The 27,603-nt window shown below is 58.5% G+C and overlaps 3 protein-coding genes across 3 annotated transcripts in view; 2 read left to right on the top strand and 1 right to left on the bottom strand.

Annotated features, from left to right (window-relative positions):
* Positions 1–2,609, top strand: part of TAS1R1 (taste 1 receptor member 1) — a 9,782-nt gene extending 7,173 nt beyond the window's left edge. Inside the window, 3 exon segments of the mRNA XM_021684366.1 lie at positions 85–297; positions 586–703; positions 1,678–2,609. Of these exon segments, the coding sequence (XP_021540041.1) occupies positions 85–297; positions 586–703; positions 1,678–2,609 (1,263 nt within the window).
* A 489-nt stretch (positions 2,610–3,098) lies between these two features.
* On the top strand, positions 3,099–10,452 carry ZBTB48 (zinc finger and BTB domain containing 48). Its single transcript, XM_021683394.1, has 11 exons — positions 3,099–3,214; positions 3,710–4,406; positions 4,904–5,145; positions 7,263–7,374; positions 7,977–8,069; positions 8,461–8,547; positions 8,691–8,845; positions 9,192–9,328; positions 9,401–9,565; positions 9,918–10,006; positions 10,092–10,452. The coding sequence occupies exons 2-11, from the start codon at positions 3,717–3,719 to the stop codon at positions 10,386–10,388; spliced, it is 2,067 nt and encodes a 688-aa protein (XP_021539069.1). The 5' UTR covers positions 3,099–3,214; positions 3,710–3,716; the 3' UTR covers positions 10,389–10,452.
* Positions 10,453–12,943: 2,491 nt separating this feature from the next.
* On the bottom strand, positions 12,944–24,308 carry KLHL21 (kelch like family member 21). The gene is made up of 4 exons (XM_021684009.2): positions 23,251–24,308; positions 20,649–21,054; positions 17,367–17,439; positions 12,944–16,196 (listed from the first exon to the last, which is right to left on the bottom strand). Exons 1-4 carry the CDS (start codon positions 24,269–24,271, stop codon positions 15,903–15,905), a joined length of 1,794 nt encoding a protein of 597 aa, XP_021539684.2. The 5' UTR covers positions 24,272–24,308; the 3' UTR covers positions 12,944–15,902.
* Positions 24,309–27,603: the final 3,295 nt, after the last annotated feature.

Raw genomic sequence — 27,603 nt, forward strand, 5'->3', positions numbered from 1 at the left:
CTTCCTGAGCCTTCCAGGTCTGGGCGGTTGAGGAGGAACAGCCTTTTTCATCTATGGCAGCTCCCTGGTCCCTGTTTATTTCAGCTTCTGGAGCAGATCCGCAAAGTGAATTTCCTTCTACACAGCGATACTGTGGTATTTAATGACAACGGGGACCCCCTCAGCGGCTATGACATAATTGCTTGGGACTGGAGTGGCCCCAAGTGGAACTTTAGGGTCATCGGTTCTTCCACGTGGCCTCCAGTTCAGCTGGACATAAATAAAACCAAAATCCGGTGGCACGGAAAGGACAACAAGGTAACAGAGACATGGTCACTCACAAGGGGACTGCCTTATGGATAGCCTGGTGCCTGAGGATACTGTGGACGAGCAGGAGGGGGATCCCAGGTACCAGGCCAACATGGCCCTATCCAGCTTCCCGGGCAGCACCCAGATGGCCGGCTGCTGCAGGTTTATGAAACCAGGGGCTGTGCCCTGGGAGAGAGCTGTGAAAGCAGATGTACAGAGATTGTTTCCCATTCCATGTGAGCATCCCTCGACTTGAGCCACTCCATGTGGTTACAGAACACCTGTGGCTTCTTGCAGGTGCCTAAGTCTGTGTGCTCCAGCGACTGTCTTGAAGGACACCAGCGAGTCATCGTGGGTTTCCACCACTGTTGATTTGAGTGTGTGCCCTGTGAGGCCGGGACCTTCCTCAAGAGTGGTGAGTGACCAAGTGAGTGGGCGAATGACTGGGCACTCCTAAGGTCCACAGAGCAGATGAGGGGATCCCCCTTGGGCCACACATGTGCAGAACCAGGGCCTTGCTCACTTCGCTGCAGTTAGGTACAGGTTGGAGAATACCTGCCGCCAGACTGAATTCTGAGGAAGCAGAAACAACCAGTTGAAATCCTCAGACCCACTATGTCTTTTACTAGAGAGCTCCCAGCCCAATTCCTACGGGGGCAATTTTATTCTAAATTCAACGTTTTTATGCAAACAGATGTAGCTATGTTCCCTTGTACTCTCCCACGCTATCTGTGTGAAGTCCCTTCTATTGACCATGCCAAAGACAGCCAGCACCTTGAACAGCTTGGCCTGAATGCAGATACTATTGTATCTGCAGCTGAAAAAACAACATACCCAGTGACGCAAGGTCAAGATCAGAGAGCAAATTGGGGTAGCTAAGGGCTCAGCCCAGAGTTGGACTCCATGAGCCACATTCTTTCCTTTTACTATCTCTGTGGCCATGGGAATGCATCTCTTCTGTTCTTAGAGTCAGAGAAACCACAGAGTGGCAGCACAGGAAGGTGGATTTGGTTAAGGGAAGTGCTGGGGAGAAATGAAAATGCCCTTCCTTCAGGGCTGACTGTTCCTATTGGATCATAGCCTCACTGGCATGCGGGCAGAGTCACCAGAGTAAGGCCTTCCCTAAGGACCTCTTGGTTTGCAAGCCCAAGGGATCATGAGCCATACAGAACCTACCCAAGCGTCTCCAGAATCTGTAATTCATACAGGCATCTTGAGGAAACACTTGGCCTCGGGATCCCACTCAGGGCTACCCCCATCTCACCGTGCCCAGAGGCACCCAGCTCCTGTGGTGTAGCCCTCCCAGCACCTTGCAGGTCTGCGTGGCCTCCCTTCCTCATTCCTGCTCTGCTCATCTAGCTCTCAGGAGCCTTCTGCCTTTCCTTCCAGATCTCCACAGCTGCCAGCCTTGTGGGAAAGAAGAATGGGCACCCGAGGGAAGTGAAACCTGCTTCCCACGCACCGTGGTGTTTTTGACTTGGCATGACCCTATCTCTTGGGTGCTGTTGGCAGCTAATACGCTGCTGTTGCTGCTGCTGGCTGGGACTGCTGGCCTGTTTGCCTGGCACTTAGACACCCCTGTGGTGAGGTCAGCTGGGGGCAGGCTGTGCTTCTTCATGCTGGGCTCCCTGGCAGGGGGCAGCTGTGGGCTCTATGGCTTTTTTGGGGAGCCCACCCTGCCCACATGCTTGCTGCGCCAAGGCCTCTTTGCCCTCGGTTTTGCCATCTTCCTGTCCTGCCTGACAACCCGCTCCTTCCAGCTGGTCTTCATCTTCAAGTTTTCTGCCAAGGTACCCACCTTCTACCATGCCTGGGCCCAAAACCATGGTCCCAGCCTATTTGTGGTCATCAGCTCAATGGCCCAGCTGCTCATCTGTCTAACTTGGCTCATGGTGTGGACCCCACGGCCCACCAGGGAATACCAGCGCTTCCCTCAGCAGGTGGTGCTTGATTGCACGGAGGCCAACTCCCTGGGCTTCATGTTGGCTTTCGTCTACAACGGCCTCCTGTCCGCCAGCGCCTTGGACTGCAGCTACCTGGGCAAGGACCTGCCAGAGAACTACAACGAGGCCGAATGCGTCACCTTCAGTCTGCTCCTCAACTTCGTGTCCTGGATTGGCTTCTTCACCACGGCCAGCGTCTACCAGGCCAAGTACCTGCCCGCGGTCAACGTGCTGGCGGCGCTGAGCAGCCTGAGTGGCGGCTTCAGCGGGTGTTTCCTCCCCAAGTGCTACGTGATCCTGTGCCGCCCAGATCTCAACAGCACCGAGCACTTCCAGGCCTCCATCCAGGACTACACGAGGCGCTGCGGCTCCACCTGACCGCAGAGGCGGGCAGGGCCACGCCGGGGGTGGGGGTTGGGCCTGACGCCTCCTCTGCCCCGAGGGTCGAGGGTCGAGGGTCGAGCGAGGCGCGCGCGCCCTGCGCTGTCCGGGAGGCCTTTGGACTCCTCAGTCTTGGCTCGGACAGTGTAAGCTCACGGGAGTCCAGCCCGGGCTCCGGGCTGCCGATAAAGCGGTGAAATGTGCGTCCTGGCTGCGCTTGCTGTCTGGGACGAGGGTGGGGCGCTACCTCCTCCAGGCTGAGGAACCCGGGGACCCGGCCCAGCGGGGGAAGAGCCCGCGCCCAGCTTGGCGTTGCCGAGCAACTCCGGGAGGCGAGCCCAACGCTGAGAGAACCCGGCCGGGCCCCCTCTCCCCATCCCATTGGCCGTTCTCTGCCTGGCCCCGCCCCGAGGGCGGGGCTAGAAGCCCGGCGCCTCCGAGTCGTTCGCCCCGTCCGGCGCGCCCTGACGTCACGTCCGGCGGCGGCGGCGGCGGTGGCGTCTCCGTGCGGTCGGGCGCGCACGTACGGTCCGGGCAGTTGGTCAGGGGGGCTGTGGAGACCACAGGGTCCGGGGTCTGTGGAGCCGACGCGGGGAGCACGGGTACGGGTGAGGAGGTCTGGGGGAACAGGGCGAGGGAGGGAAGGACTGCGGGCCGCTGTGGCCGCCTTCCGTCCGGCCTCCCGGGACGTGTAGGCGCGGCGTGGGTTCTGCTCATCTGTCCGCACCCGCAGCCCTCCCCTGCCACGGGTCCTCTCGCCGTGCCAGGCCGGTCAGTTCGCCCTGATCCTCCGTCTCTTTTCTTACTCTGATTCCTTCCACCCGCACCCCTTCACGCCCCTGTGCTGTCCCCCGCCAAGCCATGCTTCTGGCCTACCCAATATGGGCTGCTCACCGGGCCTCCATCTCCAGGGAGGCGTTCACTCCATTCCTGGCTCAGCTGGCACTCTCTAACCTTGACCCAAACCCTCCTTGAGATAAATGTGACTGTTTGAGTAGAGGGCACCTCCCCTTTCCCTCTCCCCGGTCCAGGGGCTTTCCCTTGCTACTCCTGGGTTGGGTTGGCCAGCATGTCACTTCTGCCTTCCTCTCCCCCAGACAGAACATGGATGGCTCATTCATCCAGCACAGTGTGAGGGTTCTGCAGGAGCTCAACAAGCAGCGGGAGAAAGGCCAGTACTGCGATGCCACCCTGGATGTGGGGGGCCTGGTGTTCAAGGCACACTGGAGTGTCCTTGCCTGCTGCAGCCACTTCTTCCAGAGCCTCTATGGGGATGGCTCAGGGGGTAGTGTCGTCCTCCCTGCCGGCTTCGCTGAGATCTTTGGTCTCCTGTTGGATTTCTTCTATACTGGTCACCTTGCTCTCACCTCAGGAAACCGGGATCAGGTGCTCTTGGCAGCCAGGGAGTTGCGAGTGCCAGAGGCTGTGGAGCTGTGCCAGAGTTTCAAACCCAAAACCTCAGTGGGGCAGGCACCGAGCGGCCAGAGTGGGCTGGGGAAACCTGCCCCCCGGAACGTGAACAGCCACCTCAAGGAGCCGGCAGGCTTGGAGGAAGAGGAAGTTTCGAAGACACTGGGTCAGGTCCCCAGGGACCAGGATATCGGTGGCAGTCACAGCCCCGAGAAGCCCCAGCTTGGTCTCCCTGCCCAAAGTGAGAGTCCCTCCTTCCACCGTGGGAAACTCAAGCAGGCCTTGAAGCTCTGTCCCCGAGAGGATAAGGAGCCTGAGGATTGCAAAGTGCCCCCAAGGCCCTTTGAGGCTGAAGGTGTCCAGCTGCAGGGCGGGAATAATGAGGTACTGTGCCCAGGGTGCTGGGAATGGGGAGGTGGGAGTCATTGGGGAGAGACTGACACTTTTCTGGGATAATCTGGACCCCAAGGTAGAATCTTTATTACGTGGGTCTGGAATAGGTTTTCTCCAAATCCAGGAACCCGGCTCCATCCTGCAGCCTCAGGCTGACCTTTCTGTGAGTCACAGCTGTCGAGGATTGGCAGCCTTTTGGGGTTGGATAGCTGGCCTCAGCGTTACAGGTGTTTCCCGAGGGTAGTGAAATCCGGCCAGACTTCCAGCTCCCCACAGATAGAGCCACTGCCCTCCAAATCCGAGATTCCGATGGGGCCTGCCATAGGACCCTGATGGGAATAGTCACTGATAAAGGAAATCATCTGGGGATGTTTGTGGGTTGGGCCTTGGGATGGAACTGGATGGAGTTGGCTGCCCTGTATGTCTGTCCCCAGAACTCCCTCTGATTAATTTGGTGACCTCGCTTCCTGCTGCCTTTTCTGCTCTAGTGGGAAGTGGTGGTTCAAGTTGAGGACGACGGGGATGGTGATTACGTTTCAGAGACTGAGACCTTGCCGACCAGGAGGAAATCAAACATGATCAGAAAGCCGTGTGCTGCTGAGCCAGCCCTGAGCGCAGGTTCCCTGGCAGCCGAGCCCGCTGAGAACAGAAAAGGTACAGCGGTGCCAGTTGAATGCCCCACATGTCATAAAAAGTTCCTCAGCAAATATTATCTAAAAGTCCACAACAGGTAAACGGTCTGTTTTTTTATTTTCTTTTCCTGTCTGCTATTCCCTTGTTGGGGGAGGGGCCTGCACTCTCCTCTTCTGGGCCATGTGGGGGCTGGGGGGCTCCGTCGCAGACTCACGCAGTGCCTGATGTCGACCTGCTTCTCATCATCAGGGAATGAGAACGTGGCCTTGGGTCAGGTTTCTTCTTTCTCCCTCTCCTACTCTGAGCGGGTTTGTGGACACCTTGTTAATAAGTTCCACTCACTGGGGACCTTGGCCTGTAGCTGCCTTCTGCCAAGGGGATGAGAGAAACCCATGGCCTTGTGCAGTATTTCTAAAGCCTGGCAATGTGGGCTTGGGGCCAAGGTGTCGGTCTTTAGGGTTGGTGCCTCCTATGATTTTCTGGGGAAATGGTAGCCCCAGGATATCAGTGGAGCGTAAGGGATCATTTGTTAAACCTGCATTGTCTGAAAAGGTAACGAGATGCCATACGAAGCTATGCTAACTTAAAATAAAAGTAAAAATGAGTTCAGTTTCTTAGATGCGGTAGCCACATTTCAAGTGCTCAGTAGTTATAGGGGGGCCCTGGCTGCTGACTCAGCACAGACCATTTCCATGGTCATGGTTTTCCTGACAGCGCCACTCCAGGTCTCTGCAAGGCCTCCAGGGAGGGCAACTAGGAGACATGCTTTCTAGACCTGCCATTTCATAGTCCAAGTCATCACTAGCCTGATTTCTTGCCAAGCCAGGTTGGGCCACACACGCTTTCTCAGCGTGACGCTCTGGGAAGCCGGCAGTGACGGGCTGGAGTCGTTGCTGGGTGATGTTTGCTCGCCTGTTCTGGGGCAGCTCAGGGCAGCTGCGGCCAGTGGGGTCTGGGGAAGTGCCAGTGTGGGAGGCCCCCTGGGGTGGTCCACATCTGCCTGATGCTCCCCCAGCGTGAGGCTCGGGTGCAGGCACCGTCCCCATCCCTACCTTGGGCCGCAGGTTGCTGGACTGGCCCTGAGAACTGCGAGGGGGTGACGCCCTCGTGAGGTCGTTCGGATGAGGATAGTCAGTGGAGGGGCAGAGGATGAGAGAAACGTCTGGCTTCTGAGAACTAGTAAGAGCTCTTCCGGTGCCGCTCAGGTGCTCTGAGGTCAAGGTTCATTTAGCTCATTCTGCTAGGCGGCTGACAAAACTGTTCTGGGTGCTTGGGGTACCTTAGCGAATAAAGCAGAGGCCTCAGGGAGCCTGCCTCTCAGCAGGGCTGCGCAGACTGGAACTGACAGACGGCAACTTGACTGTGTGGTGGAAGATGGGAGGTGCCACAGAAGAAAGCAGGGGCAGAGCCCCGCCTAGAGCTTGGGGAGTTCAGGGTAGGGTGGGGTTGCAGTTTTAAAGAAAGGAATTTGGAGCAGACTCAAAGGAGGTGAGGACCTTTACCAAGTGAATGGCTGGGGGGAGTGTTGTGGGTCGACGAGGGCCGGAGCAGAGGCCTAGGGTGAGCCAGTGGGTTGGCGAACGTCAGGGAGCCAGACCTGGGGATCAAGGCCCCGATGTAAGTGGCCGGCTGACTATGCCTCATAGGCCCCGGCCTTTTCTCAGGGTGAAATGGGCAGTGTTGCAGGGTTGGGAGCAAAGAGGCGCTGAGGTCTGACTATACCTAAGGGTCGCTCTGGCTGCTGAAGTTCACTCTGGCGGAGGCAGGCGTGGAGCACGAGACGAGGCATGAGGCTCAGGCAGCAGGGCAGGGGATGGTCTGGCTGCACTAGGCGGCAGCAGTGGAGGCCAGGTGAAGTGGTCAGGTTCTGGCTATGGTTTTGATGGTAAAGCCCACAGAAGTTGAGGCGGACTAGGTGGTTTCTCCAGGGAGTCAGGACCCAGGGATTATTTCTGTCTTTGCCGAGATGCTAGCCAGCTGGGTCTGTGTGGCTTTGGGGTGGCCCCTCCCACACGCAGCTGTGCAGGCTCCCACGAGGAGGAGGGTTTCTGGGTGCACCTGTGCGGCTTCATCAGCCAGGTCTGAACAAGCCACGTGGGGGCCATGGCTGGCCTTAGGACCGCTCTTCCTCTCTGCTCTGGAGCCCAGCACTGCTGGTGAGGGAGCAGTGGGAAGTCGCTCAGGCCCCACACCCTCTGTGGCTTTTCCTGGCAGGAAACACACTGGGGAGAAACCCTTCGAGTGTCCCAAATGTGGCAAGTGTTACTTTCGGAAGGAGAACCTTGTAGAGCATGAAGCCCGGAATTGCATGAACCGCTCGGAACAGGTACTTGTGGGTTGGCCCAGGATTTGTGGGCAGGGGCATGCTGGCCTTTGTCTTCCTGCCATCTGAGAGGGGCCCCCAGGAGACTGTCTTAGGACTGTAAACTCGAGAGCTGGAGTGTCCTTGGATGCCATCGAGTCCACTCCCTGGTATTACAGGTGGGGACATCGGTCCCAAGATCAGGAGGGACTTTGTGGGAAGCATTTTGGGCTTGCCTGCGTGGGCACCTGGACTCTGGAGAAGGGGTGTTTGGTGGGGGATGGCTGCTGAGAAAGGCTACCTGGCCACCTGCCCCCACCCCATGGACTGGGCCATGTGACATGGGCAGCTAAACTCCACCCTCCTCTTCCTAGAGGCCTATTGCCAGGGGTGGGGGCTGCGGGGGAGGTCTCTCGGCCCCTGCCCCCAGCCTAGCGTGGTGGGTTTGCAGTGCTCAGCTTTGGTCAGGGTCAGGGCAGGCAGGTCACGTGTTGCCCTCTCCCACCCTAGCGTCCCCCCCCTCGGGCAGACTCCTCCCAGCAGCGAGTGGAAGCCCGGGCAGAGGCTGCTGTCGCAGGCAGAGGCCCCCCCCTGATGCCGGCCCTGCTTGCCCCTCACACTGCCAGGTCTTCACGTGCTCCGTGTGCCAGGAGACCTTCCGCCGGAGGATGGAGCTGCGGGTCCACATGGTGTCCCACACGGGGGAGATGCCCTACAAGGTCAGGCTTGGCCTGTCCCCAGGGCCGTGGGGGGGGGGGGGCAGCCCCAGGATCTCTCCTGCCGAGCCCTATACGTGGGATGATGTTAGGCGCCTCCTCCTTGCTAGCCGTCAAGATGCCCAGCCTTCCCTACCCATCTAGCGTCCCCTACCTTCAGGCAGGGACACTGGCCCTTGCTGGGGCCTTGTTTCTTTCCATGGAGGGCAGGCTTAGCGTCCCTGTGGTCATGGCACCGGGGGCCCTCCCTGGAGCATCCTTTACGCCAGGTCACGGAACCTCCTGGCATCTTGGGCTGGGCCCTGCCCTTGGGTTCCTGCCTCCACAGCCTGGGGGCAGCCGGGGTCCCGTTGGTGTGGGTGGCCTAAGAGGTGACCTTGGGCCTATTTTCCAGTGCTCCTCCTGCTCCCAGCAGTTCATGCAGAAGAAGGACTTGCAGAGCCACCTGATCAAACTACATGGAGCCCCCAAGCCCCACGCTGTGAGTGCCAGGCTGTGCTTGGGGGCTGGGAACTGGCAGTAGCGAGAGGTGGTCGCAGCCAGGCAGGCCGCGTGGTTGCTGTCGCACAGAGGACCAGGGGGCCCGCCCTGCCCTCACCCTGGTCTTGCTCCGTTGCCCCACAGTGTCCTACCTGTGCCAAGTGCTTCCTGTCCCGGACGGAACTGCAGCTGCACGAGGCTTTCAAGCACCGTGGGGAGAAGCTGTTCGTGTGCGAGGAGTGTGGACACAGGGCCTCGAGCCGAAATGGCCTGCAGATGCACATCAAGGCCAAGCACAGGTGTGGACTGGTGGTTTTTCCCCAGGGCTGGTCCTGCTGCTGGCTCCAGGCCAGTGAGTGGGCCTGGAAGACAGTTGGCTGAGGCGTGCATGGGACTGTAGCCGCTCTGGTAATGGCACCTGAGGGATGAGTGAGTTTGCCAGGCAGGAAGCCGGGGTGGGGAGAGTCTGTCCTGCGGCTCCTGGGATGAAGCTGGTGCCCCTTTCCTGGCACGGCCCTAGCCCCTCTTCCGCACAGCTGGCCTCGGCCTGGGGCTGGTCCCACTGCGTCAGGTTTCCTCGGGTCGGGCAAGAGTGAAGGGGGCCACATCCCTTGGTGATGGCGTCTGTGTCCCCGACCCGGACAGGAACGAGAGGCCGTATGTCTGTGAGTTCTGCAGCCACGCCTTCACCCAGAAGGCCAATCTCAACATGCACCTGCGCACGCACACAGGCGAGAAGCCCTTCCAGTGCCACCTCTGTGGGAAGACCTTCCGCACCCAAGGTGAGGCAGGCCCATCCTCTCACTGTCCTGGGGCCGAGGCCCGGTGACTGAGGCCCCGCCTTGTCCCCACAGCCAGCCTGGACAAGCACAACCGCACGCACACGGGTGAGAGGCCCTTCAGCTGTGAGTTCTGCGAGCAGCGCTTCACGGAGAAGGGGCCCCTGCTGAGGCATGTGGCCAGCCGCCACCAGGAGGGCCGGCCCCACTTCTGCCAGATCTGCGGGAAGACCTTCAAAGGTACCTGGGCTTGCGGAAGGCCCCGTGCCTCGCGCTTCCGTGGGCTCGCCCCGTGGGGAGCTGCCGGGGTTGGAGCGTCTCCGCCGGGAGAGGCCAGGTGTAGCAGTGGCTTTTACGCGCTCCTCCTTGGCACGAAACCTTCTTGCCAGAGAATCTTGGAGCTGCTGCGAGGTGGGGGTGGAGGCTCCGGAGGGTCCTGTGCAGAAGTGCCTTTGGGGTGCTCCTGGAGCCCGGCGGGGCCCGTATAGCAGCCGCATACCCCAGGACCTCCTCTCATCCCAGCACTTTCTGCCCACTTTCTGCCTCTGCTGACGCTGGGGCCCCGCCCCTCCCTTCCCCTCCCCTCCCTCAGCCGTGGAGCAGCTGCGCGTGCACGTCAGGAGGCACAAGGGGGTCCGGAAGTTCGAGTGCACGGAGTGCGGCTACAAGTTCACCCGGCAGGTAGGCCTGGGGCCAGAGTCCCTCCTCCTGCCCCCTCTGGCCCCGCACCCCTCCCGGCCCAGCCCTGAGTCCCCTTGCCCCCCAGGCCCACCTCCGGAGGCACATGGAGATCCACGACCGGGTAGAGAACTACAATCCACGGCAGCGCAAGCTCCGGAACCTGGTCATTGAGGACGAGAAGATGGTGGTGGTAGCGCTCCAGCCCCCCGCCGAGCTGGAGGTGGGCTCGGCTGAGGTCATCGTGGCGTCCCTGGCCCAGGGCGGCCTGGCCTCCCAGCTCCCTGGCCAGAGACTCTGTGCGGAGGAGAGCTTGGTGAGCCCGGGCGTCATGGAGCCCTCACTCATCATCACGGCAGCCATCCCCGAGGACTGTGACACGTAGCCGCCCTGCCGCCACAGCCCCCTTGGCCCCTGCCCCTAATAAACCACACGGCTTTGGACTCCAGCGTTTCAGGCTATCTGGTGGTTCCCTGGTAACTGTTCTCCAGGGGTGTGCTGCTTTCCCATCATGTCCTCTAGAAGAAACGGTCCCTGCCTGGCCATCTCTGCACCTCGGGGTGCTGCTCAGCCAGCAGCTTCCCCACCTTGTCGGGAAGACCTCAGCAGAGCGAGACGCCCAGGTGCTCCCCTCCGTGTCTGGTCCCTGTCAGGGTTCTAGAACTGGGAGTGGGGGCATTCCTGTTTCACGGCTGTGGTGCTGCCAGCCGGTGGGGGTAGAATTCATTACTAAGGCTCTGGAGTCAGAACCGAGTGGCCAGGGCCCCTGATGATGACCTTGCTCGCTTGACTCTGCCTTGCTAGTGTGCAGCAGATCCCACTGGGGAGCCTGAGGGAAGGGCTTGTGGTTAAGCAAGCTCTGAACCCTGGCTGGCAGAGGACCACAGAAAGGATCCTTCCCTTGGGAGGGTCCTAACTTGCTTTGCTTGTCCAGGGGGCCTGGAGTTCAGGCCCGGCCAGGCTTAGAATGACAGGAGGCCCTGTTGTCATCCCCGGGTTCAGCAGCCACAGGGACAGCAGGGCCGGGTGCTAGATCACGGAGGAAGGTTGCGTGGGTGCTGGCACCCAAATTCCTTCTCAGCTTTATTTATAGCACTGTGACCCAACCAAATGATTGCTTCATTTCCTCATTTTTATTTTTATTTTTTTTAAAGATTTTATTTATTTATTTGAGACAGAGAGAATGAGAGACAGAGAGCATTAGAGGGAGGAGGATCAGAGGGAGAAGCAGACTCCCTGCTGAGCAGGGAGCCCGATGCGGGACTCGATCCCGGGACTCCAGGATCATGACCTGAGCCGAAGGCAGTCGCTTAACCAACTGAGCCACCCAGGCGCCCCATTTCCTCATTTTTTTTTTTTTTAAAGATTTTATTTATTTGACAGAGAGAGAGACACAGCGAAAGAGGGAACACAAGCAGGGGGAGTGGGAGAGGGAGAAGCAGGCTTCCCGCAGAGCAGGAAGCCCGATGCGGGGCTCGATCCCAGGACCCTGGGACCATGACCTGAGCCGAAGGCAGACGCTTAACGACTGAGCCACCCAGGTGCCCCCCATTTCCTCATTTTTAATGGAGCTGGGAACAGTACGCATGTTGTAGACAAGGACTGTTGCAGTTACCTGTGGCTGGATGGCAGGCCACCCGAGGATTTCCCTGGAGGCTGGAGGGCGGGGGTCCATGCCTGGCAACATGGTGTTGGCTGTGGGCCTAGGCCCCTCTCCACAGGCTTCCTCCCGGCATGGTGGCTGGCTGCCGGGCCAAAGTTGTGAGGCCTTTTTATGACGTAGCCCTCAAGTCACACAGTGTCACCTTTGCCAGGCTGTGTTGGTCCAGGCAGTCACCAGAGCGTCACTCCCCAGATTCAGGGGGAAGGGATGGGTGTTAAGGACCTCACGCAGTTTACAACCGCCCTACCCGAGCATAGGGTCCCTGCTCAGTGCTTGGCACAGAGCAAATTCTGAATTGGGTAGTGATGGTCGTGACCAAGAGCTTAAGTCAAGCACGACCTAAATCGCATCCCTGGGACGTTCCCGAAACACCAGCCCCACGCGATGCCAAGCTCCTCCTGGAGTCTGAGGAGGACAGTGATGTCTTTTAGACCCAGAACCCATCTAAACATCTTTCCTTTTATTCCTTGACCGCTGGGGCACTCCGGTAAAGACCATATTCAGGTACAACAACCGATGCCCAGGCTATGCGCTCTCTCAAGTCTACTTCGGTGAAGTTATTACTTTTTTTAAAGATTTTATTTGACAGAGAGAGTGAGAGAGCACAAGCAGGGGGACCAGAAGGAGAGGGAGAAGCAGGCTCCCTGCTAAGCAGAAAGCCCGATACGGGGCTCAATCCCAGGACCCCAGGATCATGACCTGAGCTGAAGGCAGACGCTTAACCATCTGAGCCACCCAGGCGCCCCTGGTGAAGTTATTAAAAAGATGATAAACTATGGCCTCAAAATGCTCCCTTTCCCTGCCCAGGCATTGGCCTTTTCCTTGGATCCTATGTGAGGAGCCTTTCTGAGCTTCGCGGGCCAAGGGACCCATGGTCTCTCCCCCTACCCCAGGTCTGAAGTTTGCCCACTGCAGATGGGGTCTGACCACTGGAGACCCCACCTTCAGGAGTAGGGGAAAGCGAGGCAGGGGGCAGAGTGCCAAGAGGGGGAGTCAGGGAGGCCAAACCAGCTCTGGAGCGGCAAATGAGGGTCGGACTTGGGCACCTGCACTCTGCACGTCTGGGGCTCAGCCTCCTCTTCCCACCACTTCCTACCTTGTAATGATGAGACAAAGGGCCTTAAAAGCTTTGCTCCAAGACTGTTAGCATGAGCCCTGGGCACCCCAAACTCTGTCCCCTTCCCCTGCTGGAACGGGGACAGCCCTACACTGCTCTGCCTCTGCCCAAGTTTCTAAGACACCAACAGCAGGATAAAGACCATGACACCAGGTGTATAGGAAATAGTTTATTTCAAAAAGTATATATTGAAGGCATCTTAAAATCTTAAACAGGATTCCGGACACCTAGGCCTATAGAACAAATAAATAGACAAATCTGCCCCACCCTCTGAGGTTGGAACTAGATGTTGGACACCGAAAGGGGCATGTCCTTTAGTACACAAGAGTCTCTCAAATCATATAAATATAGAATACTTTATAGCAAATCAGCATTAAATACAAGTCACTGAATTTTCATAACTTAATTTGTCTCACAGACCGAAAGTTCTGTACATCCAACACACAGACAGCCCCACCCCCAGCTGGCCCACCTCTGAGCCCAGTCAGTGTGCAGACATCCCCAAGTGGTGGGGGCCTCAGCGCCGAGGGCCCTGCCAGGGGGAGCAGTGGGGGCAAGGGAGGGCCGTCCCTGAGCCCAGGCCCCCAGCTGGGGTCTGCAGGAACCTGCTGCTACTGAGGCTGCTGTCTCCCCTTCCTGCCCCTGGTGTTCCAAACCAAAGACGGGGTCTGGGTGGGGGGGAGCCGTGGAAGTCGAGAGCGAGCGCAGAGCCACCAGCCGCCACCTGCGTGGCCGCCAGACACGGGGGCGGTCAGTCACATGGTAGCTAGTTGCAGTGAAGTCCCAGAAGGAGTAGGAACCAGGACGCGGGGCCCCCGCCGTGAGGGAGCTTCTGCAGGGGAGGCCACACAAAGGCCTGAGTGGGCACCAGCGCTCAGCACTGACCGCGCCTGCTGTGTGGCCCACAAAAGCTGCTTTTGTAAGAAAAACAAGAAGGTGTCTGCAGTGCCCCGTCCCAACAAAAACGTGTTACAGGATACCTCTCCCTGTAAGTCACCGACCACAGGAAATCCTTGACCTTGACTGAGCCCAGCCCCACTGGAGGGAGGCCGGGAGAGTTCCAGCAACCACGGCACGTGTCCACCCTGCCCTCGCAGAGCGCGCCCACGAGGTCCAGACCTGCGTTCTTCCTCTGGGAGGGCGCTCTGCAGATGACTGGGCAGCAGTTGCCACATCTACCTGTGTGACATGTCCCCTCACCAAGTGGGCAGGCCCCAGTGGCTGGCACAGGGCCCCATCAGTCCCGAGTGGTGCAGCCCTGGCCTCCCCCTGCCGCTGCCAGGAGACAAGCCATCCTGCCTGGGCAGCCTCACAGAGCATGGGCGACCTCCGGGGGCTTAGCCTGCTGGGAAGGCACCAAGCCAGAGACAGGCATCCCCAGCCCGGGGAGCGTGGAGTCAGACCACCACCTGGGGGACGACAACACTCCTACGAGGAGGGCTGAAGGTGAGACCTGGGCATGAAGAAGCCCAGGCCCAAGGGATCCCACAGCCCTAGGCCTGCCCAGCAGGAGAGTCCCAGGCAGGCCCACCACCCCGTCTTCCCACAGCGCCAGGCACAGTGGGTGTGCGGAGGTGACCAGGTGGGGGACGCCCGAGGGGATGGGAGGGGATGGCTGTGAGCTGGAGCTGCTCCAGCGGGGGGTTCCGGAGCAAGGAGTCTAACCTGACCATGAGGGCATGAGGTGGGGACCCCAGCCTATGGCTCTTGAGGCCACAAGACTTCCTCCCCAGAACCACCCATACCCTCTGGCCAATAGTGTTTCAGGGCTGCTTATGGAGGGGTAGTGCTAGAAGATTTTTCTTCTCCTGGTAAGAACGCATCTCCAACTTAGTTCACTGGGAAAGGCAACTCAATGAACACTTGCTTTCCGTGTTTCTAATGAGGGAGATGGGAACATCCTCTTCTTTGGAAGAAAGACAAATCCAACCAAAAGTTACTTGGGGATCTGGGGAAGACAAGACCACTCACTCCGCAGAGAAAACCAGGGACCCCTGAGCTGTGGAGGCAGGAGCTCCTCCTGCCACCCTCCTGGAGAAGCCCCAGGCTTTGGAGGAGTGGGGGGCGTCACCCTGCCCTGCAGAAACGGCACCGGAAGACATTAAGCAATCAATCCAGGACTGTTTTTCGTTGCCTCCCTCCCCGCCTCCCCCTTCTTCTAAGGAAGGGCCAAACTGCATTTCAAACCTTGCAGCCCACTGTGGGGGCTGCCCTGCCCAGGGCTTCCTTTGGAAGCAGCAGGATCCTTTGCCCCCATGGGAGGGCGAGGGCACCTGCAGCCATCTGCCTGGCTGGGCTTCCATGACAAACTCCCGGGCCTCCCAGTAGGAAGCTACCACCTGGCACCTGTGGGCTTTTGCGCTCTCCTGCATCCACCTGGGAGGACAGTCCCGGAGAGGTCTCCAAGCAGGTGGCAATAGGCCAGCTGGAGGGGTGGGCGGATGGGGACACCCAGCGTTTGCCTCAGCCCAGGTTCATTGGAGATAGGATTTACTCAGCACGTCCCTCGGGGTCCTCTTCAAGGCCGCACTCCTGTCCGGTCCCACTGGGCTGCATTGCTGGGATCACCCCAGTGTTTCAGTGTGACACCCCAGCAGGGGGGAGAAGCCAGGTAGGCAGATCCCCTCTGTCCGGGAAGCTGGCCCACTGGGATGTCCGGCACTGGACGTGGAGTTTGGGACCTGCTGCAGCCATCATCGGCCTGCTTCCCGATGCTCCACACTGGCCTGGGAAGGCCAGCCTGGACCACTCCGAGACTCTCAAAGGAGGACTGAGACCCACAAGTAGCCCTCCTCTCTGAGGTGGGAGCAAGGAGGTGTAGGCAGGGGCAGCAGGAGGGGTCACCTGCTGGAGCCAGAGACCTTGGCTGGCACGGAGGCCGCTCTTCCTGGACCGAGGGAGGGGCGTCTGCAACGGGCTGTGGTCCCAGCAGCTGTGAGTCAGGCTCCATCCACAAGGACAGAAACTCTCCTGGGGTCAGAGCCTGAGGCTCACGCAGCAGCCCGAGCCCAGGCTCCACCTGCCGAGCCCAGCCTGTCCTGGTGCACGGAGGAGGGGCTCACCGCCCCCCAGACGTGCCGTGTCACCTGCACCAAGGCCCTCCCCGGGCCGGGCCGGGGCTAGTGCAGCTGGCCGGGGCTCTGCGGCAGCCGGGGCCGGGCCACATCCAGGTCGCTGCTGCCACTGGCCAGTTCAAAGCCGCGCCCGCCCGAGGGCATCTGGGGCATGAACTGGCGGAAGATGCTGACGCTGCCATGCCAGAAGGTGGGCTCTGGGAGCCGTCCCACGACACTCCAGGCCCGAGTCTCTGGGTCATAGGCCTCCACCACGTCAGAGAGTTCAAACGTATTGTCGTAACCACCTGAGACGTAGAGCTTCCCTCCAAGGACGGCCAGGCTGCCCCCCACGTGCACCTGCGGGCCAAAGGGGATGGGCAAGTGGAGGCTGGCAGCCAGGGCAGGGCTGGGACCGCCTCCGTCTCTCTCCATGGAGAAGGTGCCCAGGACTCTCGGGAAAGGTGGCCTCCGCACCCTTCCCAGGACAGACCTGCACGCTTCCTACACCCCAGCTCAGAAAACAGGCCCCAGGGGGTCCCAGGCCATGCCTGGTCCCTGTGATGCTGGGAGGCTGCTGGAGCAGCGAGTCTCCCCGCAAGAAGCATCAGCTCGAGGCATGCTGGGCTGGGCTGGGCTGCTCTCCCCGTCCCACAGGTGGGAAAACAGCTTTGTGGGGCTGATGGAGGCAGAGCCAGGTCTGGACCAAAAGTCTGAGCTCTGCCCCGCAAAACCGGACCACCTCATCTTTCCCAAATTTGCTCTAATAACGGATAGGTCGTTATGGGGAAAAACAAAGTTACATTTCCTAAATGTAACAATGTTAAACTGGGATGTTGGGAATTGTGACAGTTGTCACAACTGCCATGCAGAGGTAGCATGAGAACGGGTTTGGAAATTTTAAGGAAGACAAAAAAGATGTGAGCGGATTTACACAACTCTCTGGGACTAAGGGAACTGCCCACGTGGCCAAATGCTGCCACGCTTTCCCAGCTCCATCACAGACCTCTCTTCTCAACAAACGGAGAGGAGAGACCCTGATCAGATAGCAACAGTGTCCTGTTTAGGGTACACAGTAGGCACTCAATAAATGTCTTCTCAGGGTCACTCCTGTCTGACCTCATGCTCTCTGCTGTCCCCTTGTTCACTCTGCTCCAGCCACACTGGGCTGGGGGGCTTCTTCTACGACCACACTAGGCACACTCTGCCCCAGGGCCTTTGCATTTGCTGTCCCTCTGTGGAACGTTCTTCCCCACATGCTCTCTGACTTATAAAGCAGGTACCCAATAAACATGGGCCTGCGTGGATGAACTCACTAAACTGTCTGACCTAGGGATTTATGTAAGGTCTCAGTGCCCCACAGTACAAACTGAGGGAAAAACCAGTCCTCTCTTAAGTGACATAACCCTGGGAAAGGCCTCAACACAGGCCCCACCCACCAGGACTAGTTCCCAGACACGTCATGGCAACGCTTTGGCCAGAAAACAGGACAAGCCTGTGCTTCCAATGCCAACACGTTTGCGTATTTACCTGATTCATAGATGGGATCTTGTCCCATTCGTTCTTTGTGGGGTTATACACGTCCACCTCCGCAGAATCGTCCCTGTGGGGGGGGGGGGGGGGAACGTGTCAGAGTCAGGAGGAAGCATCCCTGGGTGTGAGGAGCTAGAGAGCAGGGCCACACAGGCCCCTGTCCCTTGGGAACTTCTTTGATGCCATCTGAAGTCCAGAGGCCAGTGAGACCCTAGCGCTGGTTTGCAGGGGCCAATTTCAGGCCCTCACACCTATCTGGCTTAGGCTCTGAGGCCGGAACCAGACTCTGCTTCTCAAACCCGAAGACACAGCTTCCGGTGCTTAAACCCTTCCCACCGCTCTACACCAGGGCAGCCTCCCTGCCCTCACGGCGGCCCCACTTCGGATCTGAACTCATCACAGCTCTTCCCACCCATCTGCTCTCGGTCTTCCGATCTGGGCTTGTCTTCCCTTCCATGGCTGACCGGGCCAGGCCAGCCTCCTGCCCGCCCCATGGCACACTGCCATGCGCCCTGGCCCCGTCCGTGGTCAGCCCCCCAAGTCTCCTCCCGTTCCCTGCTGTGTCCTGGGTGCCCAGCAGGACAGCCACGGTCACGGGAAAGCCACGGTCACCAGTGCTGCCCTTCCCTTTGGGGTCAGGATCCTGCAACCTTGTTTGACATCCTCTTGGTCCCTGCAACAAAAGGCTCAAAGGCCCAGCTTCGAAAAGCAGAGACACGAACCCCCAAACAGCAGTGACAGCAACGAGTCAGGGGTCAGCAGAAGGGCCAGTCAGCTGGGCCTCGGACAGCACACTCCGTAGCAACTCCCCAACGCCGCCTGCCGCCGTATGCGTGGGGGCGACCACAGACTAAGGGGCTGGCTGCATTCCACAAAAACCGTATTTATGGACACAGAAATGTGAATTTCGTGCAACTTTTCACATCATAAAGTACCACTCCTGCTTGGATATTTTTCCCCCCAACCATTTCAAGGTGTAAAAACCATTCTTAGTTTGTGGCCCCCATGATGAGGATAATTAGCTTGGCCGCCCTCCCCCAGCACAGAGCTATAAACTGCAGCCGGAGGCGCCAGGCTGGACGGTGCTCCCAGCATCTCCTCCTGCGGGGGGCTGGGCACCCCGGCCAAGGAGCCGCACACAGGGACCGGGCGGGCCACTGGAGAAGGGAGGGGCCCAGGGCAGCAGCAGCAGCTGAGGAGCTGAGGCCTCGGCCCAGCACTGGGTACTTGTGGACAGGAGCTGCCCGGACAGGTGGCGTTCTGAGCAGGGCATTACGTGGCTTATTAGGCAGCGGGGTGCATGAACTGGGTGGCTCTGGGACGAACACTCAAGTGCATCAGAACGAGACCCCGGGCCTTGCCCGCACTGTTCCCCCCGAGGACAACTGGGCTGCCTTTCCCCGCTGCTCACTCTCTCCGCCTGGTTTGCGGGGCGGGGTGTTGAGGCAGAGCTGAGCCTGCCACCCCCAGGCTCCAATGGCTTAGGTGAACCCATACAAATGCTAACAGTGGGCATGGGGGGCACCCTAATGCTTCCACGGGGGGGTGGGGAGGGCGGTTAGCAACTGACAAGAGGCTCCATCGTGGAGGAGCAAGGCACAGGGGGCCTTTGGGGGGCAGACTGGTCCTTGAGCCCGTTTTGCTCTAGGATCACAGGGCACGGAGGACATTCTCAAAGGCGCTCAAGCTGGAACTGCTACTGAAGGGCTGAAGCCAAGGTTCTGGCACTCTGAGAAGTATTTATAGCTGTCCCCAGCCCCTCTCTGAAGACATCTACCTTCACTTGGGGGAGGGAGAGCTGGGTAAAGGGTCAGATGATGTTTTATAGCAGGACCAGAGCTAGGGGAGATCCCAGGGCTTTCTCAGAGCGGCCCTGTAGGTTCCTGGCATACAAGGATGCATGGCAAACGGTGCCATCTCTGTGCTGAAGGTGCTCACCAAGAAAGCCTGAGAAGGGAGTCTTGGGGAGTGGGGGGGGCAGACAAAGGCCAGTGCAGCTTAGAACTCGAGACAAGGGGAGCGAAGTACATACTTCCTTGGAGGCTCCCCATTCAAAGCCCCAGCCTAAAGGGGACGGAGGAAACTACAGTTCAGACCTTACCCTTCCCTCTTGGTCCCACAGCTTCAGACAGGCTCCAGGCCGAGGAGGGAGGAGCAGGGACGCACACCTGCAAGCGCACGCACACACACACACACATGGAGGCTGAGCACAGCAAGCAGGAGCCCCCGGATGCCCACTGGCCCATGACGAGGGGGAATCTGGCTGTGGCAGGTCACCAAGACCCCCTGGCCACCCATCTCCGCCCCACACTGGGAAGGACACAGCCCGGCCCAGGGAAACCATCATACCAGGACCCGGGCTGGCTATCCTTGCTTCAAACCTGGTGCGTCCCGTATGTCCCCTACCCCCAGAAGCCTCCGTTGCTATCTGTGAAGCAGGGATGACCAGCGGTGCCCATCTCATCAGATGGTCACGGAGATCGACTCGGAGACAGGCCACAGAAAGCTCAGGGCCCTGCCATGTGCTGACTCTCGTCATCGTCATTGTGTCCCCCAGGTAGCTTTGGGGCCGGCTCCATCCCAGGTCCCTCCCTGGTCCAGTGTGGCTGTGGGGTCCTTAGAGAGCAGCATTCACTCCGCAGGACTGTGAGGCTTCCCTGTGCCAGCTCGGGTAGGGAGGGAATGGACAGGACCTGCACACATGCACTGAAGGCCTAAGTGCTGCTTTAAATCAAGGGGTGGAGCCCCCACCTACCTCCTGCACCTGGCGGCTGAGCGCGGACACTCTGCCAGGTGAACACGGGGTCCCTCTGACAAGGCAGCACCTCCCCAGAGACTCAAGTGCCCAAAGAGCTCTCCCCTAGTCTTTTTAAGACTCAAAATCCCTCTTAGGTAGGACAGGTTCCTTTATAACAAGGGCCTTCTGAGAACCACCAGGACTTAGACTGGGATCCTCCAGGTGGAAGAGCAGGCAAAGCAACACATTTTATTTAGCTTCTAGGAATCTCAAGTTCTCTGGAAGGACCCAACTCTAATCAATCAATCAAAGGCTCTAACTCCCTCAGTTAGGATCCCTTGGTTAAGGAAACCTAGAAGCCCACAGAAACTGTTCTAAGAAACGGGGCAGAACAAAGGCTCCAGGTTGGAAAGACCTGGCTGGGATCGCAGCTCAGACTGCTTCCTCATCTACGAAATGGGGAGCACAGTGAGGATGTACGTGCCTCAGCACCGGGCCTGGGAAGGAAGGCTGAGAAGCGGCCTCGGCCACTGGGGACTCACCTGATGAAGTACATAAGTCCGTTCAGAGTCACGGTCTTGGGCGCGAAGGACCAGGGTGGGAGCTGGCCGCAGTCCACCAGCGACCACAGGTCGGTGTCCGGGTGGTAGCACTGCATCACCATGGTCTCCTCGCCGGCCAGGGAGCCGATGGCGTAGACGCGGCCGCGGCAGGCGGTGGTGGAGCAGTTGTCCATGGGGTATGTCATGGGCTGCAGGGCCTCCCAGGAGTCCGCGGTGTGGTCGTAGCGCTCCGTGCTGTCCGCGGCCACCACGTACAGCAGCCCGTCCAGCACGGAGGAGCTGTGGTACTCGCGGGCCTTCAGCATGGGCGCCACCTCTGTCCACTCGTTCACGCTAGAATTGTACCTCCACACGCAGTCATAGAGCCGGGAGCCGTCAGACCCACCTGCCGGGACGTGCGGGGGACAGGTCAGCCCATGCTGACTCGGGCTGAGTCACCCACCCCTGCCTCCGTGAACTTCCCCGAGAGAGTCTCCCAGGGCAGGAAGTAACTTCATTGGGTTTCAATGTAAACACCGGTCCCCTCCCGTCCTCTGTCACCAAAGCCGCGGCTGGGGGCTGGCTCCATGCTGGGGCGAAGTCCGTGCACATGCTGACCAGAGCCCGGGAGGACAACAGAGCCTCAGGCCGTAAGAACACTGCTAAATCTGTGTGGGTCAAGCAAAGGCCCTGTGGCCGCAATTCTGAGTAAACCGCAATCTCAGTCTGGACGGCCCCATACACTGTCAAACACCTCAACTGAACCAGGGCATCCGTCTCAGCGCCAAAACTTCTGGCGAGCCACAAAACAGGTGGGTTAAGGTGCACAGGGACTTGTTGAAGGAATTCTCGCCTTCCTGGGCGCGCCCCCCCCCAAAAACAAGCCAGCGCCAAGACAAGTGGAGAGGAAATCTACTTCACTCTGTACACAAGAACCTGACAGGGCAAGTAACAGGAGTGGAATTCTGGGGCCTCCAGTTCTTGATTTAGGTGCAGGTTACCGACATGTGCTCTGTCCGGGTAAATGCATCAAGCCCTACAAGTACAATGTCCACTCTCTCCACGTTTCTTTCAAAAAAGAGCTAGCCCCCCAACCCCCCACCAGTGGGGCTGGCTGTAGTTATAAATTAAACCAGGTCTTCCCAGCACATTAGCATTTCCACAGTGTGAAGGGACCCCCAAGAACCCTGGGGGTCGCATCCCCTACTGTCCCCAAAGTTGGTGCCACAGGGCAGAGGATGCATGACATTCTGTCTGTCTCATAGCCTTGAGTTTTTTAAAAGACAAAGCTCTTACAAGTGCACTCCACCTGCTTGCTTCCTTGTAAAGGGTAACTGTCCAAGGCAGCTGAAGCCATGCTGTTGCCCCATGAAATTCCCTACAGGCAGCTGTATGGAATGACCCAGCCACCTGTCTAAACCCACAGGATTAGCTGCTCCGCTGAGACATTTATGGAAGGGGTGCGCAAAGTTGGGGCGAGTCTAACCAGTTCTGGGAGGGAGTTCACCGGCCAGACTTTCGGATGTTGGGAGGGCACAGCTCCCAAACTCAGGGCCAGTCTCAGGTTGGAAAGGGACCCATTCCAGCATATTCCAGCAAAGGCTGAAACAGAGCAGCAGGCCAAAGAGGAACTGAGCGTGTCCTCAGGCCAGGATTCCTCCACTTGTCAACCGGAGGTGGCGGGGGACGGACGAGGAGGACGACGACGACAACACACCAGAGCTCAGAGCTGGCTTTCTCCTGAATGTGCCGGGCTGGGCCGGGCCCCAGCCTCGGTTCACTGCCTGATAACAGCCTTCTGCAGGGCCCAGTGCTTGCGGAGTCCGGTTCTTTCCTTATATAGCTGTCACAGAGACCGCCCCTCTTCACCCCAGGGAAGGAGGTAGCCCCATGTCTGAACTGGGATTCATCTTTAATGAAAAATGTGGGAGATGCCCAGGACCAGAGCAGGCTGGGACCCGCCCAGCATGACTCGGCAGTGTTTTGGGGTTTGGGCCAAGTAACTGGAAGAAAACCTCTTAGCATGTGACCATGTTTACAGTCGCTGGGCCGCCAGCAGCCTAAACACCATGTGACCCCTAGCGCACAGCCTAGGTGCAAGCCTGAGGGAACCTTATCGCTGGTGACGGAATGAGTGCGTCAGGGGGCCCGTGTGGCTCAGCTGGGCGGGAGAAATCCCTAGGACCCGGAACGGATGTCTCACGGAGCTCCAGGCCCTGCCTGTCCCTGGATTCCTTAGGGAAAAAGAGAAAGCACCCATTGTGTGGGGTGAATGACCCTGTATCCTCTATCCAAATGGGGGTGGGGGCACCTCCCGGGCAAGGAGTGGGCTCATCTGTCATCTAGGCTGGCACCCCCGCACCGGGAACAAAGAGACCACAAGCAGCTGCTTGTCCCCGCTCACACAACGGTCTTCTAGGTCGAAAGCCCCAGCTCTAGAAATGTACCCACTGGCCAGCTGGGGGCGGGGGGCCGGGCAAGGGGCCGCTCGCACTGTGGAGCGGTCCCGGGATTCACAGGTTCCTCCAGCGGGAAAACGCGCTCTCCCACGGGCGCGGGAGGCTAACCCAGGGTCCTCCCGGCGGGCCCCCGGTCCCCTCACCCGTCACGTAGATGTCGTTGCCCAGCGCCACGATGCTGTAGCCCCCGCCCAGGTGGTCGGGGAACTCGGCCAGGTAGCGCCACTGGCCCGTCTGCGGGTTGTAGCAGTCGACGGTGACCAACTCGTCGCAGTCCTGGTCGCAGCCGCCCACGAGGACGAGGATCTCGGCGAGGCCGGTGGAGGGGCGCGGGCGCATGCGGGGGCAGGGCCCGCGGTCGTGGCGGTCGTAGCGCGCCGCTTGGAAGTCGCGTGCCTCGCGCAGCAGGCGCAGGCAGGGCGGGCAGCGCGCCACCAGCGGCTCGGCCTCGACGTGCGCCAGCAGGTAGAAGCGGCGCACGAAGGGGAGGCGCACAGCCTCGAGCAGCTGCGGCCAGTGCGCGGCGCGGCGCGGCGGGTCCGCGCGCACCCAGCGCAGCGCCAGCTGGTAGGCGGCCTCCTCCTTGGGCACGCACAGCCCGTCGTCGTGCAGGTAGCGCAGCAGGCGCGCCAGCGGCAGGCGCTCCAGCTGCTCGGGGCCCAGCTCGCCCACGTGGCGCAGGATGAAGCGCTGCGCCGCGCTCGCCAGCCCCGCGCAGCTGAAGGCCTCGGCGAAGTCCTGCATGTCCAGGCAGTTGGCCAGGTCGAGCTGCTGCTGCAGGAAGGCGCCGCACGCCTCCTTCACCGCCGGGAACTGCAGCAGGTCGGCGGCTCGCAGCAGCGGCTCGGCGTTGTCGCCGCTCACCGCCACGCGGCCCGTGTAGCTGAAGTCCAGCAGCAGCTGCAGCATGTCGGGCGGCACGCCGTGCAGGCGCACCCGCTCGGCGCGGCTCTCTCGCAGCTGTCCCGCGAACATGGCGCGGAAGTAGGGGCTGGCGGCCGCCAGCACCGCGCGGTGCGCGGGGAAGTCGCGCCCGCCCGCCGCCTCCAGCGTCACGTCCAGGAACTTGCGCTCGGCGCGGAGCTGGCTCAGGCCGCGCAGCAGGCTCAGCGCGTGCGCGGGGTCCGAGAAGGGCAGCACGGCCAGGGGCGCCGGCCGCTCCATGGCGCCGTCGCTGGGGGCACTGGAGCGCGCCGCGGCCGGGGCCAGCGGGAGGAACGCCGCGCGCTCCGCGCCCGCCGCTATAAGTACTGCCGGGCGGCGCGGCCTCGGGGGCGGGCCCGGGGGGGCGGGGCGTCGCTGGCCCCGCCCACTTAACCCCTCCGGGTCCGGCGCCGCCGCCCGCCCCGCGCCCCAGGCTGAGTCACCGGCCCGCTCGCCCCGCTTCCGCGCCTTTCCAGGGCTGCCCGCGTCCCCCCGCCCGAGCCGGGCACGCCGGGCGACGAGTGTCCTCTCTCCGTCCGGGGTCGGGGGCCTCTAGGGCCCGCCCACGACCCACCGGGCCCGGCTGCGGAGCGAAAGCCGGCGAAGGCGAGCTCGGCGCCCGGAACCCGAGCCACCCCTTTCGCGCCAGACTTCCCTACTGCGTCGGCCCCTGAGCCCCTGGGCGGCTCGCTACAATGCCTTTTTCTTGTTTTGTTTTGAATTCCACTGGTTCCAAGGGTTGCTAGATAGCCTTATCGCTGGGCTGATTTCAAAGGACAGGAGTTTTACAATTCAGGACCAAAGCTTGAACAAGTATAAGCTTTTTAGGTGACGTTTTTTCTTGGCGCATTTATAAGTGACACGGGGCCGGATGCCAGGAATCCGCTCCACTGTGTTCCTGCAGGAGTTTCAAACTTGACTCTTAGGTCATTAACTTTCGTCAGGGCACAAGGCGCAGTTTTAGTTGTCGATTCATAGAGACTCAGGCTCCAGAGCTGTCTTGAGAAGGGGAAAGGCCTGCTCGGGTTCGACCCCCAGACCTCCTGGCCCCCCTCTCCAGGAAATGGAAGGCAGAGAGTAGGAGACAGTCGTAAGAATTCAGAAGAAAGCACTATGAGGCTGAACAAAAGGCTCAAGGACCAGAAAATTACAATCATAGAAGTAATGTAAATAATTCCGGGGAAAATAGCTTTTCCTATTCCAGGAGAGGGGACACTAGGGGCCTGGGGACAGTGCCTTTAGTTCAAGGTCAGACAGGGGAGTGCCTTGAAAACCAGGAGTGTGGGCGTTCAGGAACGTCACAGTCACTTGTGGGGTGACTGTGAAGAAAGGAATCTTCCTTATTTTGGTTCCAGGAGATACAATGCCAGCACTTTGAACGTAGCCACGGTTTTTCTTTAATGTACTCTTTGCCCACTTTTAGAAAAGACCCTTATTTCGAATCCAGTCCTTTTGTTTCTCGAAAGAAACCTGGGTTTTGGTTATTTAATAGCCCCCACCCAGGCCCCGTGGGCCTCACAGACATTCCTGGGGAACGCCTCACCCGCTTGCCCACGTGTGTCCCCGGGAGGGGGGGGGAGGCAGGCACACAGGAGGTGGGAGGGGGGGATGGTGTCATTTCTTGGTTCCAGCTAAGTCAGTGCAACTTTTGGAGAAGACATCTTGTTTTTATTTCATCTCTGAAATGCAAACTGCAGGCTTTCCCTTGTCCTCGTGAATCTCATCATCTTGCCATGAGAATGTATCTGGTCCAAATTTCAGCATGGGAAGCACAGGCCTAAGTAAGAAAACATTCAGGTACCCAGGCAGCTGCCTGTTGCCCATAGATGGACTGTTCACACAGCTATTAACGGCAGCGGCAGCATTCCTGGGCCCAGGAGCCCGGCCAATAGCTTACTTGCACAGGCTTTGTGACAAGAAAGTCTGAGTAGCCAGGAAGTGGGATGTTTGCAGGGAAAAGTACTCCAGTCCCTCTGGGTCAGAACACGTCCACCTTGCAGAAAGCAAAGCTTTATTTAATAAATCAAAAATATTTCGATAGTGAATGTTTCGTGTAACTATTTAAATAAATCAGCCTTACTGTGAAGCCTTGATGAATGATGATGCATATGTTTATTGAAATGGAAAGATAGGGGCGCCTGGGTGGCTCAGTCATTAAGCGTCTGCCTTTGGCTCAGGTCATGATTCCAGGGTCCTGGGATCGAGCCCCGCATCGGGCTCCCTGCTCTGCGGGAAGCCTGCTTCTCCCTCTCCCACACCCCCTGCTTGTGTTCCCTCTCGCACCGTGTCTCTGTCAAATAAATAAATAAAATCTTAAAAAAAAAAGAAATGGAAAGATATTCATGCTATCCTGTCGAGCTGTATACTACCTGTTGGTAGTATCACCCAATTTGTTGTCTGTATTCATATGCCTACAAGACAATTGTGAAGGTAACGTATTCTCTAGGTGGTTAGGTTTGTTTCGTTTGTGCTTGCCTGTATTTTCCATTCTGTGTATTAAGGAACTAATACGTTTGAAATAAAATTAAAAATTCAGTTTTTGAGAAAAAGGGTATATTAATATCTGGGACCTAAAAGGGGAGCATTTGAAGCCATGTGTACATATCTAAGTCAACAAAGGAATTTGGTCAGAAAATAAAGAAACAGATTTAGACCCATCAGCTGTTTGGAAATTTGAAGAACCTACTAACCCAGGCATGCTATCTAGTTCCTTTTTTCACTCATCAACCTTAAGAGTTGAAGATGGGAATGTGAGAAATTCATTTACTGAAGTATGACCATGTGATTGATATAGTTGGCGAAATTTTTTTAAGATTTTATTTATTTGACAAGAGACCTAGCGAGAGAGGGAACGCAAGCAGGGGGAGTGGGAGAGGGAGAAGCAGGCCTCCCGCCGAGCAGGGAGCCCGATGCGGGGCTCGATCCCAGGACCCTGGGACCATGACCTGAGCCGAAGGCAGACGCTTAACGACTGAGCCACCCAGGCGACCCGTAGTTGGCAAACTCTTGAAATGTCATTCCACAGCCTGCCATGGTAGAAACACTAGTGTTTGGGTAAGAAAAGTGTTAAATCTAGTCAACGAGCCATAGTTTAGGGGGAAATGTTTGTATTTAAAGATTAAACTTCTGGGGAGAGGGCAGCTGGGGGGCTGGGGGGTGCGGACAAAAAAAAAAAGATTAAACTTCAACCATTAAAGTTTTAAAAATTTACCTCTTCCACAATCATGAAAATGGTCTCTGCCTGAGTAACTTCTTCATGATAAAGTAATTTAATGAGATTTAACAAATAATGGTACCATTTCATTTTAAACATTCAAACTATGCAATTTTGATATCTGAATTCTAATTTTAGGCAGACAGGACAAGAGGTCACTGAGATCATTTTACAAAAGCCAGTTATCCTCCTTCCCCCCCCCCTTTGCAAACATTTAGGAACACATACTTTAGCATTTATACCATCAAAAAAGAGATTGCGCCTTTTTTCCTATCATACACCCTGATTCTTTTCTGCTTCTGGACCACCTAAAGTGTGGCTTGTAATAAAACTTACTCTATGTAAACTTTTCTTTAAG

Source organism: Neomonachus schauinslandi, chromosome 4, assembly GCF_002201575.2.
Source record: "Neomonachus schauinslandi chromosome 4, ASM220157v2, whole genome shotgun sequence".
Taxonomy (NCBI): domain Eukaryota; kingdom Metazoa; phylum Chordata; class Mammalia; order Carnivora; family Phocidae; genus Neomonachus; species Neomonachus schauinslandi.

Bases quoted from the DNA above. Each gene is read 5' to 3' on its own strand.
- KLHL21 (XM_021684009.2), bottom strand. From the start codon at position 24,271: ATGGAGCGGCCGGCGCCCCTGGCCGTGCTGCCCTTCTCGGACCCCGCG. The intron at 17,440-20,648 runs GTGAGTCCCCAG...CCCCCCCCACAG, and splicing joins GGACTTATGTACTTCATCAG to GGACGATTCTGCGGAGGTGG. The intron at 16,197-17,366 runs GTAAATACGCAA...TTTGGCCCGCAG, and splicing joins AGATCCCATCTATGAATCAG to GTGCACGTGGGGGGCAGCCT.
- ZBTB48 (XM_021683394.1), top strand. From the start codon at position 3,717: ATGGATGGCTCATTCATCCAGCACAGTGTGAGGGTTCTGCAGGAGCTC. The intron at 8,548-8,690 runs GTGAGTGCCAGG...GTTGCCCCACAG, and splicing joins GAGCCCCCAAGCCCCACGCT to TGTCCTACCTGTGCCAAGTG. The intron at 10,007-10,091 runs GTAGGCCTGGGG...CTTGCCCCCCAG, and splicing joins GCTACAAGTTCACCCGGCAG to GCCCACCTCCGGAGGCACAT.